Below are 12650 nucleotides of genomic sequence, written 5' to 3'. Positions count from 1 at the left end.
GAAGCCGGCTGCCTTAATACCGGTCGAAGGGAAGCCGGGCGCTGCGAGCAGACAGCCGCGGGGGGGGGGGGGGGGGGGTTAGGTTTAGGGCACCCGGGGGGGGACTTAGGGTTAGGCACCCCCTGGAAGGGTTAGGGTTAGGCTAGTGGGAGGGAGGGTTAGGCACCCCCGGGGGGGACTTCGGGGGGTTGCCTAGGCCTGGGGACTTAGGTTTAGGCAGCGGGCAAGGGGGGGGGTTAGGCACTTAGAGGGGGGATTAGGGTTAGGCACTTGGGGAGGTTAGGGTTAGGCACCCTAAGGAGGGTTAGGTTAGTTGGTACTTACCTAGCCACGAACGGGATTTCCAGCGCTGTCGGGCTTCCGCTGCCAGGAACTCTGCTCTATCACTAACACCGGTTAGTGAAAACAAACAATTGTCGTCTTTATTATTCTTGCAAAATGTAATGTTTAAATTCTAAAATTATGAATTTCATATAACACACACTGACTGTACCGTATGATATATTGTATTCCAGACTGCTTTGGCACATTTGGAGTCCCTGGCAGTAGACGTGGAGCAGGCTCACCCTCCAGCTACAAAGGAAAGCATTGAGTGTCTTCCTCAGATCATTATCACAGATGACCACAATAGTAAGAGACAATGCATGGAGTAATGTGTGTGTATTAACAGGGCATTTATTGGCATTTGGCTAGGACTAGAACCTTTTTATCGCCTTCCTCTGTTACTCTATTTCCTTTTGCAGTTTTCCTTTGCTCAGAAATGTGATCTGTGGGCTTTAGCCTACACATTTATTGCAAATACCATTGTTGTCGTAAAGTAGTTTGTGTTTTTACTGTTCTTTGATTATATAAAATAATTGTATATGTGAAAGAGAACTGCTAGGTGGTTTATTCTTGTATATTGTACCCCTTTTAAAAAACAACTGTTCAAGTCATTAATTTATGTTTAAGTTGTAGGTCAGGAACAGTGCTGTGCCATATGCTGTAGTGAGTATATCAAGGATGAAATATTAACAGAACTCCCATGTCACCACCTCTTTCATAAGCCATGTGTGACACTTTGGTTACAAAAAGTAAGTGTTCTATACATTTCAGTATATTCTGTTTATACATTACTTGTTGAATTATTTATTGCCAATAAAAAATATAGTTGTTTTACAATGACCTCTGTACAGTATGTCAATGTTACACGCAATCTTGCTTTGCTTAAACATATCTAAATTCCCCAAAAAAGATTTTGGTCATTTTCTTTTAATTGGTGACTTGGACATCTATAGATGTCAGAACAGTTTATGGTTATACACTATATGGACAAAAGTATTTGGCCACACTTGTTAATTATTGAATTGAGTTGTTTCGATCAGACCCATTGCCACAGGTGTATAAAATCAAGCAGCTAGTCATGCAGTCTCCATTTCATTTGTGATACAAACTGGGTCATTCTGAAGAGCTCAGTGACTTAGTGTGGTACTGTGATAGGATGCTACCTTTGCAATAAGACAGTTCGTTAAATTTCATCCCTGCTGGATATTCCACGGTCAACTGTAAGTGATATTATGAGAAAGTGGAAGCTTTTAGGAACAACAGCAATTCAGCCACGAAGTGGCAGACCACGTAAAATTACAGCGCGGGGTCAACGACTGCTAAGGCGTAAGGTTGTGTAAAAGTCGCCAACGCTCTGCTGATTCCATAGCTGAAGAGTTCTAAACTTCCACTGGCATTAATGTAAGCACAAAAACTGTGCGGCAGGAGCTTATGGCATGGGTTTTCTTGGCCGAGCAGCTGCATGCAAGCCTCACATCACCAAGTCCAATGCCAAGCGTTGGATGGAGTGGTGTAAAGCACACCGACACTGGATTGTGGAGAAGTGGAAACATGTTCTGTGGAGTGACGAATAACTCTTCTTTGTTTGGCAGCCAGATAGGCAAGTCTGGGTTTGGCGGATGCCAGGAAAACATTACCTGCCTGACTGCATTGAGCCAACTGTAAAGTTTGGTGGAGGAGGGAAATTGGTTTGATTTTCAGGGTTGGGCTAGGCCCCTTATCTCCAGTGAAGGGCAATCTTAATGCTTCAGCATACCAAGACATTTTGGACAATGCTATCCTTCCAACTTTGTGGAAAGAGTTTGGGGAAGGCCTTTTTCTATTCCAACATAACTATTACATGACCGGACTACTTTTCTATTCCATCATCCCAGTGCACAAAGCAAGGACTATAAAGACATGGTTTGATGAGTTCAGTGTGGAAGATCTTGATTGGCCCACACCAAAGCCCTGACATCAACCCCATTGAGCACCTTTGGGATGAACTGAAACAGAGATTGCGATCCAGGCCTTCTCGTCCAACATCAGTGCCTGACCTCTTAAATGCTCTACAAAATGAATAGGCACAAATTCCCACAGAGACCCTCCAAAATCTTGAGGAAAGGAAGATGTTCTAGCTGCAAAAGGGGGGCCAACTCCATATTAAAGTATATGTGTTTGAATACAATGTTATTACAGTCCCTGTTGGTGTAATGGTCAGGCGTCCAAATACTTTTGTCCATATAGTGTATGTTCGCCACCGTGTCTTGCTAGACCAAAATCAAGGCACCTATTATTTGTAAGATTGCTTTCTACTTCTGCAGCAGATTTTTTTTTTTTTTTTTTAAACTCTTTTGTTTTCATGTTTTTGCCCTCTTCACCTAAGATGAAGTATTTCCTGCAATGCTTGCTCCCTATCAGTGATTACTAAGCTGGTATGGGAACAATTCAGTTCTCTGTCAATGGGCCAAATTTAATAGGGTGAGAGTTTAGAAAATGTGAGCGTTTACGCTTTAAACTCGGCCAGTGTAAACTTGCATGTTTTTAGACTCAAAAAAACTTTCATGATTTAAACTGTCATCCAGATGTTTTCCCATTTTGAAGCTAAAACTCGACCAATGTGAGAGTTAACCTTAAACTCGCACATTTTCTAAGCTCTCACCCTATTACTTTTGGCTCAATGTGTTGCCAGACATCACCGCATAGACTGGATGCCCTTATTACTATTGAATACAGTATCAAATCTTCACTGCGTTTCCAGCGCACCTCCTATATGGGGGGGGGGGGGGAGCAAAGGGAAATTGAATGCAAAATATGCATAATATATAAAATCGCCAAAGACTTTAAAAGAGGTCTCTTTATTTTGAGAAGATTTTTAAACATGTTACCCATAATATTTTGATTATACTGACTAATACATTGTACAGTGTTATAAACATGTTTCAATACAATTAGAGATTACAATAGTTTCACAGGATTAAGGACATATTAACATTTAGCTATACAGCATCCACATACAGTACTTTACAATTGGGTACAAACGCATTAGTAAAGAAAGACTTGTTTAAACAAACAAACAAAAAAAAGTAAGGGTGAACATATAAAGCAAATGAGAGCACGGTCTGTAAAAGTTTACAATGTATTTGCTTATTTTTTCAGTCTGGAACGTGTCCTGTCTGCCGTCATGTCCTCACATCTCTTCTTCCAGAAGCTGCTGCAGCCACTTCCTTCTTGTCAGACCATGACAGCCCGCCATCAATCCATAATGCAGCAGGGACCCGATAAAAGCAACATACTAACCAAGCCCAATAGCTTTTCCTTGTAAAATATATTATATGAAAATGAAGGCTGAATATCAACACACAAGAACCCATACAAGCATAAAGCTTAATATTTATTAGTTTAGAGAGACTAGAAGACTTTGTAAGAAATGTTTATGTTTATAGCTCAGCAATATGTGAACAATTGCAAACTAAGATACTATAATATGCAATGCATTCTAAGCTTGTGATCAGCTTGGCTGTCTTTGTTCTCTTTGTGGCACAACATATTTTGTGTTTTCACAACTGCAGTGCAGTTAGAGCTTTACAGACTTATGCTATAAAATCTTAACTCTTTGTTTTATTTTATGTTTACTTCCTTTCCTACATGGTGGACGAGAGACCCCTTGCAAAGCAATGTGTCTCTGTTTCCTCTAGTAGTAGTAAGGTTAGAGCTGTGCCACTCACAACACTGACTTTTGTAACTGATCTCTCATGTTTGCATCAAATGTGAAGATGTTTTGTGATCATAACAATAGTATACACTATGGATTTCCCTGAAAATAAAATGCATTTGAAATCTTGTTTTATTGTGTTGTATTAACATGACTGAGTTTGTTTGAGCTCTAGAAACTGTATGCAAAAAGATAGACAAAGCAGGGGATAGTTGTAGATTAGAAACAATCCAATCTAATGCAGAGGATAGTAACATACTGTACTGAAAAAATGTCAGCCCATGTGGAAAAAGTAGTAATTTAGTGGATTAAAATCTTGTGCAGCTGTCATCCCATCCCATGATTCAGAAGGCCAAATATTACTCAAAGCTATCCACTTTACTAATAGGACCATGATTTGTACACTTCTGATGGGGAACTAAATGTATTTGTTTTATAGGGGAATGTACAGTGTTAATGGTGCTTTTTGATGGGTTGGGTATGGGATGCCGGCAGTCAGGATCCCGGCTGGCATTATCCCAACACCGGCATCCCAACAGGGCTAGCATACCGGTATGCTAACCCTCCCCCTCTCCATACCCTAACACTCCGTCTTTGGTGCCTAACCTCTTTCCCCCCCCCCCGCCCCCAGTGCCTGAACCTAACCTCCCCCTCCCTGCACACTAAATCTAACCCTCCCCTCTTAGTGCCAAAACCTCCCCCTTGTGCCTAACTCCCCACCCCACTACTTACCTTAGGTATCCTGGCGGTTGGAATGCCGGCGTCGGTATTGTGAAAGCGTCTGGATTCTGGCACCAGTAATATCAGTGGCTGTATCCCCTTTGTGACAGTTACAGGATCTGCTGCAAAAGTTGAGATTTTGCATGAACTATTAGTAGCAAGCAATGTATTATGAATTCATCTCATTACACTTTTTGTGCTTTATATGCAGAGAGTGGTGCCACCAAAGCTATGACTGGTCATATAATCTAAGTAATTCCAAAAGACTAATCTTCAAGGTGCTTTTTCCTGAGAGGTGGATACAATTCCAAAGCTTTCTTATGCACTCAAAAACTAAAATAAAACGTGAACAGATATTGATAATATTTCTGATTTAGTTTTTAGCGCAATGCTTCTCTCTTTTAAGTGCTTTGTGTAGACCATTTAATTTTGGTCTGTATATGGCTACATAACTGAGGCAAGTGGGTCTCGCCAGCAAAATTTGCCACTAGTCATGTGGAACAGGAAAATATCATCAATCCTTGACTAAACTGAATATAAGGTGTTACTACTTTGTGGAAAATTACCTAAATTGTATGTCATGGAAATATATTTTTTTTTCAAAGGGGAAGATAAGAAACTGAAGAGGTTTCCTTGAATCATTCCACAGCTTTCAAGTCAGAGACCCTAACCCCTACTTAACTCTAAAATTCCCTAAAATCTAAAAATACCAGCAATTTGTCTGTAATTCTGAAGGTACACATATTGGCAATGTAATTAGGATCTTGAGAAAATAACAGACCCCATTCTTCATCCTTAAAGTAGATCTGTCACCCAACATAGTGGATTAAGCCATTTTGTGAGCTGAACCAATAGTCTTGGATACTCCTGGCATGAGAAATTACTGTTCTCTTTATTTTTTTAACCATGTCGTCACACCCCCTTTCCCATCCATTTCACTAGGAAGTTGGTGAGATGGAGACCTATTCCCTGGGAGTTCCATGCGGGCTTCCAAAAGTTCAAGCATGGTGTAGACTGCAAGTTAGAATGCATTGCTTATGATTTATGTTCGTGTTACATGTTTGTGTATTTAGATGTTCATAGCATCATTTTAGATTTATACATTAAACATTAGGAGTAGAACACTTTACCTGGAAACTCTGCTAGATGAAGAAAATTATATATTTTTTTCCTTTCAGTTCCTGCTCCCCTCCTTTTTATTGTGCATCAACTGGATAACTTCCTATTGATTTGGATTTTTAAAAAAATGCTTTATCATAGTGTTTTACACCTTACATGTGGCTGTTTAGATTTACCTAATTATCTTGCACCTCTCTCTTGTGCTTATTTTCTATTAGTCACCACTTTTATACAAGGCAGCTCCAACCATCACACAACTGACATTCCAAGCCACAATCTTGGCACTCAGAACAGATCTTCCACCTGTAAAAAAAAAAAACCTCCCATACAGTTGTGCACAGCTGGAGAATATCTCCCATCGCAGCTTACCTCAATTAAAAGTCTATCTAATCTATACAACCCTCTTTCACCAATCAAACTTACTTTATCCTTAATATCAGCACTGTCCACCAACTGCACTATAAACTCACTTCTCTGCTCACTCCCACCATCCTCCCCTGGTTCTCTAACTGATGAGGACTTCACCACCTTCAAATAAAAGAATTACACCGTTTGTAAGGAAATATCTTTCCAGATCCATCACCCTACACTCACCTTCATTTCAACTTTCCTATTCTGTTCTTTCTCTTGTAACTGAAGATTAAGTCCTCACGCTTCTCCTTCCTCTTCAACCTGTTCACTCAAACCTGTTGTCTGACAGCATCTAGAAACCTACTGTTCAACACAATTCTTGCCATAACCTTGCTCACAGTCACCTGCTCCTTTCTACTATCACCTTCCCTTCCATATTCAACATCTCTTATCTCTCCTATCATCAAGAAACAATTAACACTACCTCTCTGTCTAGCTGCTGCCCCATTTCTCTTCTCTTTCAAACTACCTAAGTTACTTGTGTACAACCACCTGATGCTTTTTATCTCTAATCACTTTCTACTTGACCCTCTAAATTTGGACTTCTACCCTCTTTATTAATTTCTTTGTTGACTGCCTCCCTGCCATCTCTGGCCAGATGTCACAATGCTACCTACTTAGAGTTCATCCTACTAGTTGAAAAAAATGTGATTCCCTTTCTCTTTTTTCTGTTTTTGGTGTGGTGCTGATTTACATAATTTTAATCAGTGGTGTTTCTCTTTTTCTACTCTGAAGTAGCATGATGTCATGAAGGGATTCTATTTTAATATATTTGGTGACCACTTCATGTAGCAGATCGCATTATGTTATGTGTATTTTATCTACAGTGACTATATTATTTAAGAATCTACTTTTATGTGAAAATTTGAAGAAACCCATTTCTACACTATTAAAGTTGGATTGAGCAAAACACCTTTCCAAATATAGGAATGACATTCCTCCTTGTTTATCCTGGTATGGACATGGTATAACAGGTATTTACATTGATATCGCTTCCTTTTTTAAAATTATTGAAGAGTTGTCTTACCTGTGATAGAGACCTGCGCACTAGACCTGCTTTTATTGTTGTTAAATTATATTTTGCTTGGATTTGGTGGTCCAACTTTTGCAGGAGGCAGCATAAGGAACATTGCTGTACCTTGGAACTCATATTATTTAGTTTTTTGTGATTACTCCTAGTATCCCTCAGACTTGTCAATATCACACACTCTCCAGTTCTAAAAGTCCACCTCCTTGGTGTCATTCTTAATTTTACCCCTAACTTCACTTCACACATCCAGACTCATGTGCTGTCTTGCTGCCTCTTCCTTTAAAACATCACCAACACACTTTTCTCACTTGGGATGTTGCCAAAACCCTTAGCCATTCTCTTCCTGGCTACCGCAGGCTTCTAATTCTTGGTCTTTCTCTCAACAATCTGTTGCTGCTGGACTGAACTTCCTTTCTCATTTCTTCATCTGATTGACCACTCTGCAATTCCCTACATTGATTTCCTATTACCTCCAAAATTCAAGTCAAGCTTCTCTCCCTTCATACATCTTGGACCTCATTAAGATATATACTCCCATCTGCTTTCACCTATACTTCTGCTCCTCTCTGTTAACCATGTGTTATTCCTGTCTCCAAGACTTTTCCTGTACAGCTTACTACAGTACTTATGGTGGGTCTTCCCCTGTCTGATTAGACTCTCCAGCAAACTACAGTCTTTAAAGGACTCTCTCAAAACTGACCCCCTTCACTACAGCTGCTCTTGACTCCATCTGATTCTACTCCCTCTGCATAATCTACTATGAGTAGCTACGGTCCTGTGTCTACTCCCAGTATCTCTAGCACCTATTGCCTCAGTATTGCTCTCTCCTGATAAGAGCTCTCACAAGCTGTAAGCTCTGACAAACTTGGCCTTCATTAACCTTTGTCTCATGTCTCCACCTCTGTGATCAACCATTTCTGTACTTATTTTTTGTGCGATTGTATTCATATGATGTGTAACTTAATGTCTGGTGCTGCAGAGTTTTCTGGCTACTTGAAAATAAATGATGGATGATGATGTAGCCTATACATTGGTTATATCACTTAGACAGTTCCTGGCCAATTACTTATGAGACATAGATTTTTTTTTGTTTTTAGCAAATCATGTTTTATATTGGTAGAGCCCACAAAATAACTACCCTGTGTGGAGGTGATGAAATCTCTCTGGCATAGTTGAACAAAGAACAGGAAAAATAATTAAATAATGTACTCTTGTCTAATGAAGTGTGGATCCAGTTCAAAATTAAATTATTCACCTTGAGGTGAGCTTTTTAAGTGGTAGGTTTGAAATGTTCCTTTCCAAAAGGAAATCCTCGCTTTACATATACATGAAAGGAAATCTATGTTCCAAAATTATACTTTTATATACTACATTATGTTCTGATGATACACATTAAAAATGAATGCTGACAACAAATAATTTGATAGAGTTTTGACTCTCAATGTTCTAAATGAAACCAATGTCTTTTGGTAATAGAAATAATTCATAGCAGAAATTAATTCCAAACTGTTTTTCTTGGGTATTAAACAAAGTGTTAATTCATAGATGTTTGTAAACCCGATGCTTACATCTACGATGGTTTTTTATCTGCTCATCTGCAGGATCAGCACTGCTCATGTGTGGATGCAATGACTATCTCAGTGTACCCTAAGCCACAGCATGTTTGACATGTGGCTTTTTGGGGATGTAGACAGGTTGGCGACTGGGAGCATATTCGAAAAAGGGCGCACTGGACACGTTTTCAAGGTGTTCTGAGTTTCTGCATCTTCAGACACAGCTTCACTGGCCCCATAAGCGTGAATTTCCCAGCCATCCTCCGTAATCTTTGGGTTACTCAGATGGCTGATGTTCACGCAGAAGATCTGATGCTGCCGCTTCAAGCACAGCAGTGGATCGCAGATGCCGACAGGAACCGTCCTTTTACACAAGACACCTCCTGTGGCATTTACGTATTGTGGCACATTTTCAATGGCTTTTGCATCTGAATCAGGACCAAAGTACCTAAAAGAATTGTTTAACGTGGGTTTAATGGGCATTATTCTGCTTTCTCAAATGATGAGAACTCAGTTATATTGGCAAATAAGGATATACGGGTGCATGTAATATGCAGCGGACTTCAAACATCGGTGAGTCCAGTATGAGACCGACCAATGTTTTAAAGTAACAGTCACTTTAAAGGCAAAATCAACCTGGTTATTTATATATATATATATATATATATATATATAATGAGAGAGAGAGAAAAAACAGGTTGTCCGGCACTCAATTGGTTCTCTTTATGTTGCTTGCCCGGGTGCCCTTCGTGAAATCAGCTACGAAAGCTGACACAATGTATAAAGAGCTAATCAGGGGCACTCCGGTCTCTTAGTAAATAATGACAATAGCGTTGGTGTAATTCAACGTTTCAGCACTTTATTGCGCCTTCATCTGTTTCTATATATAAAAGAAAATGAGAAACAACGCCTCCTAGTGCAATACAACCAGAAAATATTTTTCCACCACCAATCAGACAACACCCTTAAGATTCAAGGTGTACCTATTATAGTGGTAAATACCACTATCTTGATAACTGTTGGAAGTATCTTCCCTCAAATGATGTTCACATGGGATATGACCATCCACAATCGTATCCAAAAGTTCTCATGACAGATTATGCGGTCCAAATAAGGAAAAGAAGCATCATAGTGTAATACGGTTTAAACAAACAACATTTATTACACACAAAGCCAAAATAAAATGCCCGTACAAAAAAAATAAAGAATTTTTAGCTTATCTGAAGGGGACCCATCCCCTGGACCCAGAGAGACTCCAAAGTCCCCTGGACCAACCTCAATGCACTTCGTCCTTGTATAGATACACCTACAACACACCAAAAAGCTGGGCGCTAATCAAAAAAATCCTACTCTATTCACACACAGCAGCACACACCAGTAGGTTGTGTATACCTACTTAAAAACAAATTTTCCTAGGAAAATCTGTAATTGCCACTGAAGATAACCAAATAGTGGTGCGCTAATAGTGAGGATAATTGAACACCCTAAAATTGCATTGACAGGGCAGGATTTAAACCAAGACGCCAATATTGTACACAATGTACTTTTATATCAAAAACAAATATTAAATGACAATATACATATAAATATAAAACAATTAAACACACACAAAAAATTTGCATAAAAAATAGACCACAATTCGGATCCTCATATATCTATACTTGGACCCAGCATCTAGTCCATAGTGCCACAATTCGTCTCTGTTTGTATACACACAGCTCACTGTATCCATATAACAAGACTTCCAATTGAAGTAAGACGATGTATGGCAAGGAATAGTGACACAAAAGCAGGTATCTCTGTGTGTATACAAACAGATGGACCTCCAGGACACATGGGCTGTAAGAGAGAGGCGGTCACAGGCTGACTCAATTAGTGCCTCTGTAAACCATTGAAGCCGGTCGCTCGGAAGTCCAACGGAGACAGATCTCCAGCATTCGGAGTGTGCAAGCGGCTGAAGAGAAGCGGTCACAGGTTGACTTTATTAGAGCCTATATGTACCATCAAAACCGGAGCCTTCTAAATATATGTGCGGGCTGATTGGGATTATCTATATCAAAAGTTCTTTATATTAAAGGACTGTCACTGCGAATGTCCCTTGCTATTACTAAAACTGGAGAAAATTGGTCCGTGGGGCTACTAAAAGGACTTCCCTATATTTACAAGTCTGGTGAGAACTAAGTGATCTAAAAACTAATACATAATTGTGGCACTATGGACTAGATGCTGGGTCACAAACTTATTCAAATCTGTAAACAATTGAAAGTTGTTTGATTTGTATTGTTGGTGCGAATGAAAAACCTTTATTAAGCAATGATATTTCTGATTCTGATAATGAATATTTAGAAGGATTGAATATGCCCTTTTTTACCAGATCTATATTTGCTTCTTGTAGTGGAGGTTTCATCTTTTTTTTGTAGTCGTTTAGTGCTCCCTCCTTCTCCCTCGTCTTCTGTGTGCCTTCTTTTTAATGGTGAAGATCTGTTTACTTGTTCTTGGCATCCTATCTGTTTCTTGTATTTGTCTTTCACCCCTGAGGCCACAGGTGATAAAAAAATCAGTATCTGAATCCTTCCTATTAAGCATAGAGAACCGGTTCCTTGTTTCAAAGTTCACTTGCTTTGGTAACATTGTATGTTTCTTATATCCAAATTTAGATATGGGTGGAACTTTGTTCAACTCATTATACTTCCTTTGTTGGGAATCACCTCTTTTTCTAAAATTCGATCTATCCATGTTGCCATTCCATTTCTTTACCCTGTTGTTTTGGTAATCCATTTTATCATGAAAAAACTTTTTTCCTTTACTCCGTACTACCTCCATCTCTATTCTCTCTAATTTATTTACTAATACTACTTCATTGGCTTTGTAGTCTTTACTAGTCTTAAAGGTTTCTATACTTGCTTCCTTTTAAGATCCTTTTCAATCAATAACAAATCTCTTCTTTTTTCCTCTATAAGTAGTCCCATGAGTTTTATTGAATAATCATGCAGTATCTTATCCCAGTCTGTTAAGAATTGTTCATTTTTACTTACAAAACTGGGTTGTTTCGAGATTCTTAGACCCCTGGGGATTCTATTTACTTTCAGGTATTGTTCCAATCCTGCAATATCCCACTAGGTTCTTATTTCCTTAGATAGTAATCTTTCAATATCCCAAAATTTATCATCTAAACTATTAGTGTTGTTATCACAATGTGTTGAACATTCCTCATTAAATATTTTTTCACAAACATCTATTCACTTCCTGTCACCAATTCTTGAAAATAGACTCATTTTGATAAGAGAAATAGAAAACCTGCTGCCTCAACACCCAAGAGAGACACACACAATTAATAACACAAAGCAGTGGTGTATGGCGCTGGTTCACTATTCACTCGATGGTATTTATGCTAGCCCACTTGGGGTTGTTTATCAGTCCTGGACAGTTCTTTATGTCCCAATGATCTTGCACTATATATATTGTTCCTGGATCTGGGGTTCTGTGTGTTCGCTAGGGCTAATCTCTAGACTTGGATGGCTTTGATAAGGTTTTCACTATGCTATACTGCATTGGTCGAAGAAGGTTATGTATATGAACCAATTATCTATGACAAAGGGGAGCCAAACAGTGACCATTTTAGTGAAGCAGTCACAGAAAAAAAATATCTAATCTTACACCAAGTTGAAGTACAGTAACTGCCCATAGTGCTAAATCAGCAAAGTGAGAGCAAATCAGAGCTAGCAACGTGCCCTGTTGCCTAGCAGCAGACTAGAGAGGGGAGGGAGTTAGGAACTGGAGCAGGATGACGTCTGAGGCA

The 12650-nt window shown here is 39.3% G+C and overlaps 1 protein-coding gene across 1 annotated transcript in view; it reads left to right on the top strand.

The window, feature by feature from the left end:
* PJA2 (praja ring finger ubiquitin ligase 2) overlaps positions 1 to 4148 on the top strand; it is a 78896-nt gene extending 74748 nt beyond the window's left edge. The window contains exons 7-9 of the mRNA XM_088477670.1: positions 516 to 630; positions 952 to 1073; positions 3463 to 4148. Of these exons, the coding sequence (XP_088333796.1) occupies positions 516 to 630; positions 952 to 1073; positions 3463 to 3588 (363 nt within the window). The 3' untranslated portion in view covers positions 3589 to 4148. The remainder of the gene's footprint in view (positions 1 to 515; positions 631 to 951; positions 1074 to 3462) is intronic.
* Positions 4149 to 12650: the final 8502 nt, after the last annotated feature.

The sequence above is a fragment of the Taudactylus pleione genome, unplaced genomic scaffold (genome assembly GCF_031769625.1).
Source record: "Taudactylus pleione unplaced genomic scaffold, aTauple2 ptg000202l, whole genome shotgun sequence".
Taxonomy (NCBI): domain Eukaryota; kingdom Metazoa; phylum Chordata; class Amphibia; order Anura; family Myobatrachidae; genus Taudactylus; species Taudactylus pleione.
Note: the sequence above shows the minus strand (reverse complement) of the source record. Positions and strands in the feature narration are given on the sequence as shown.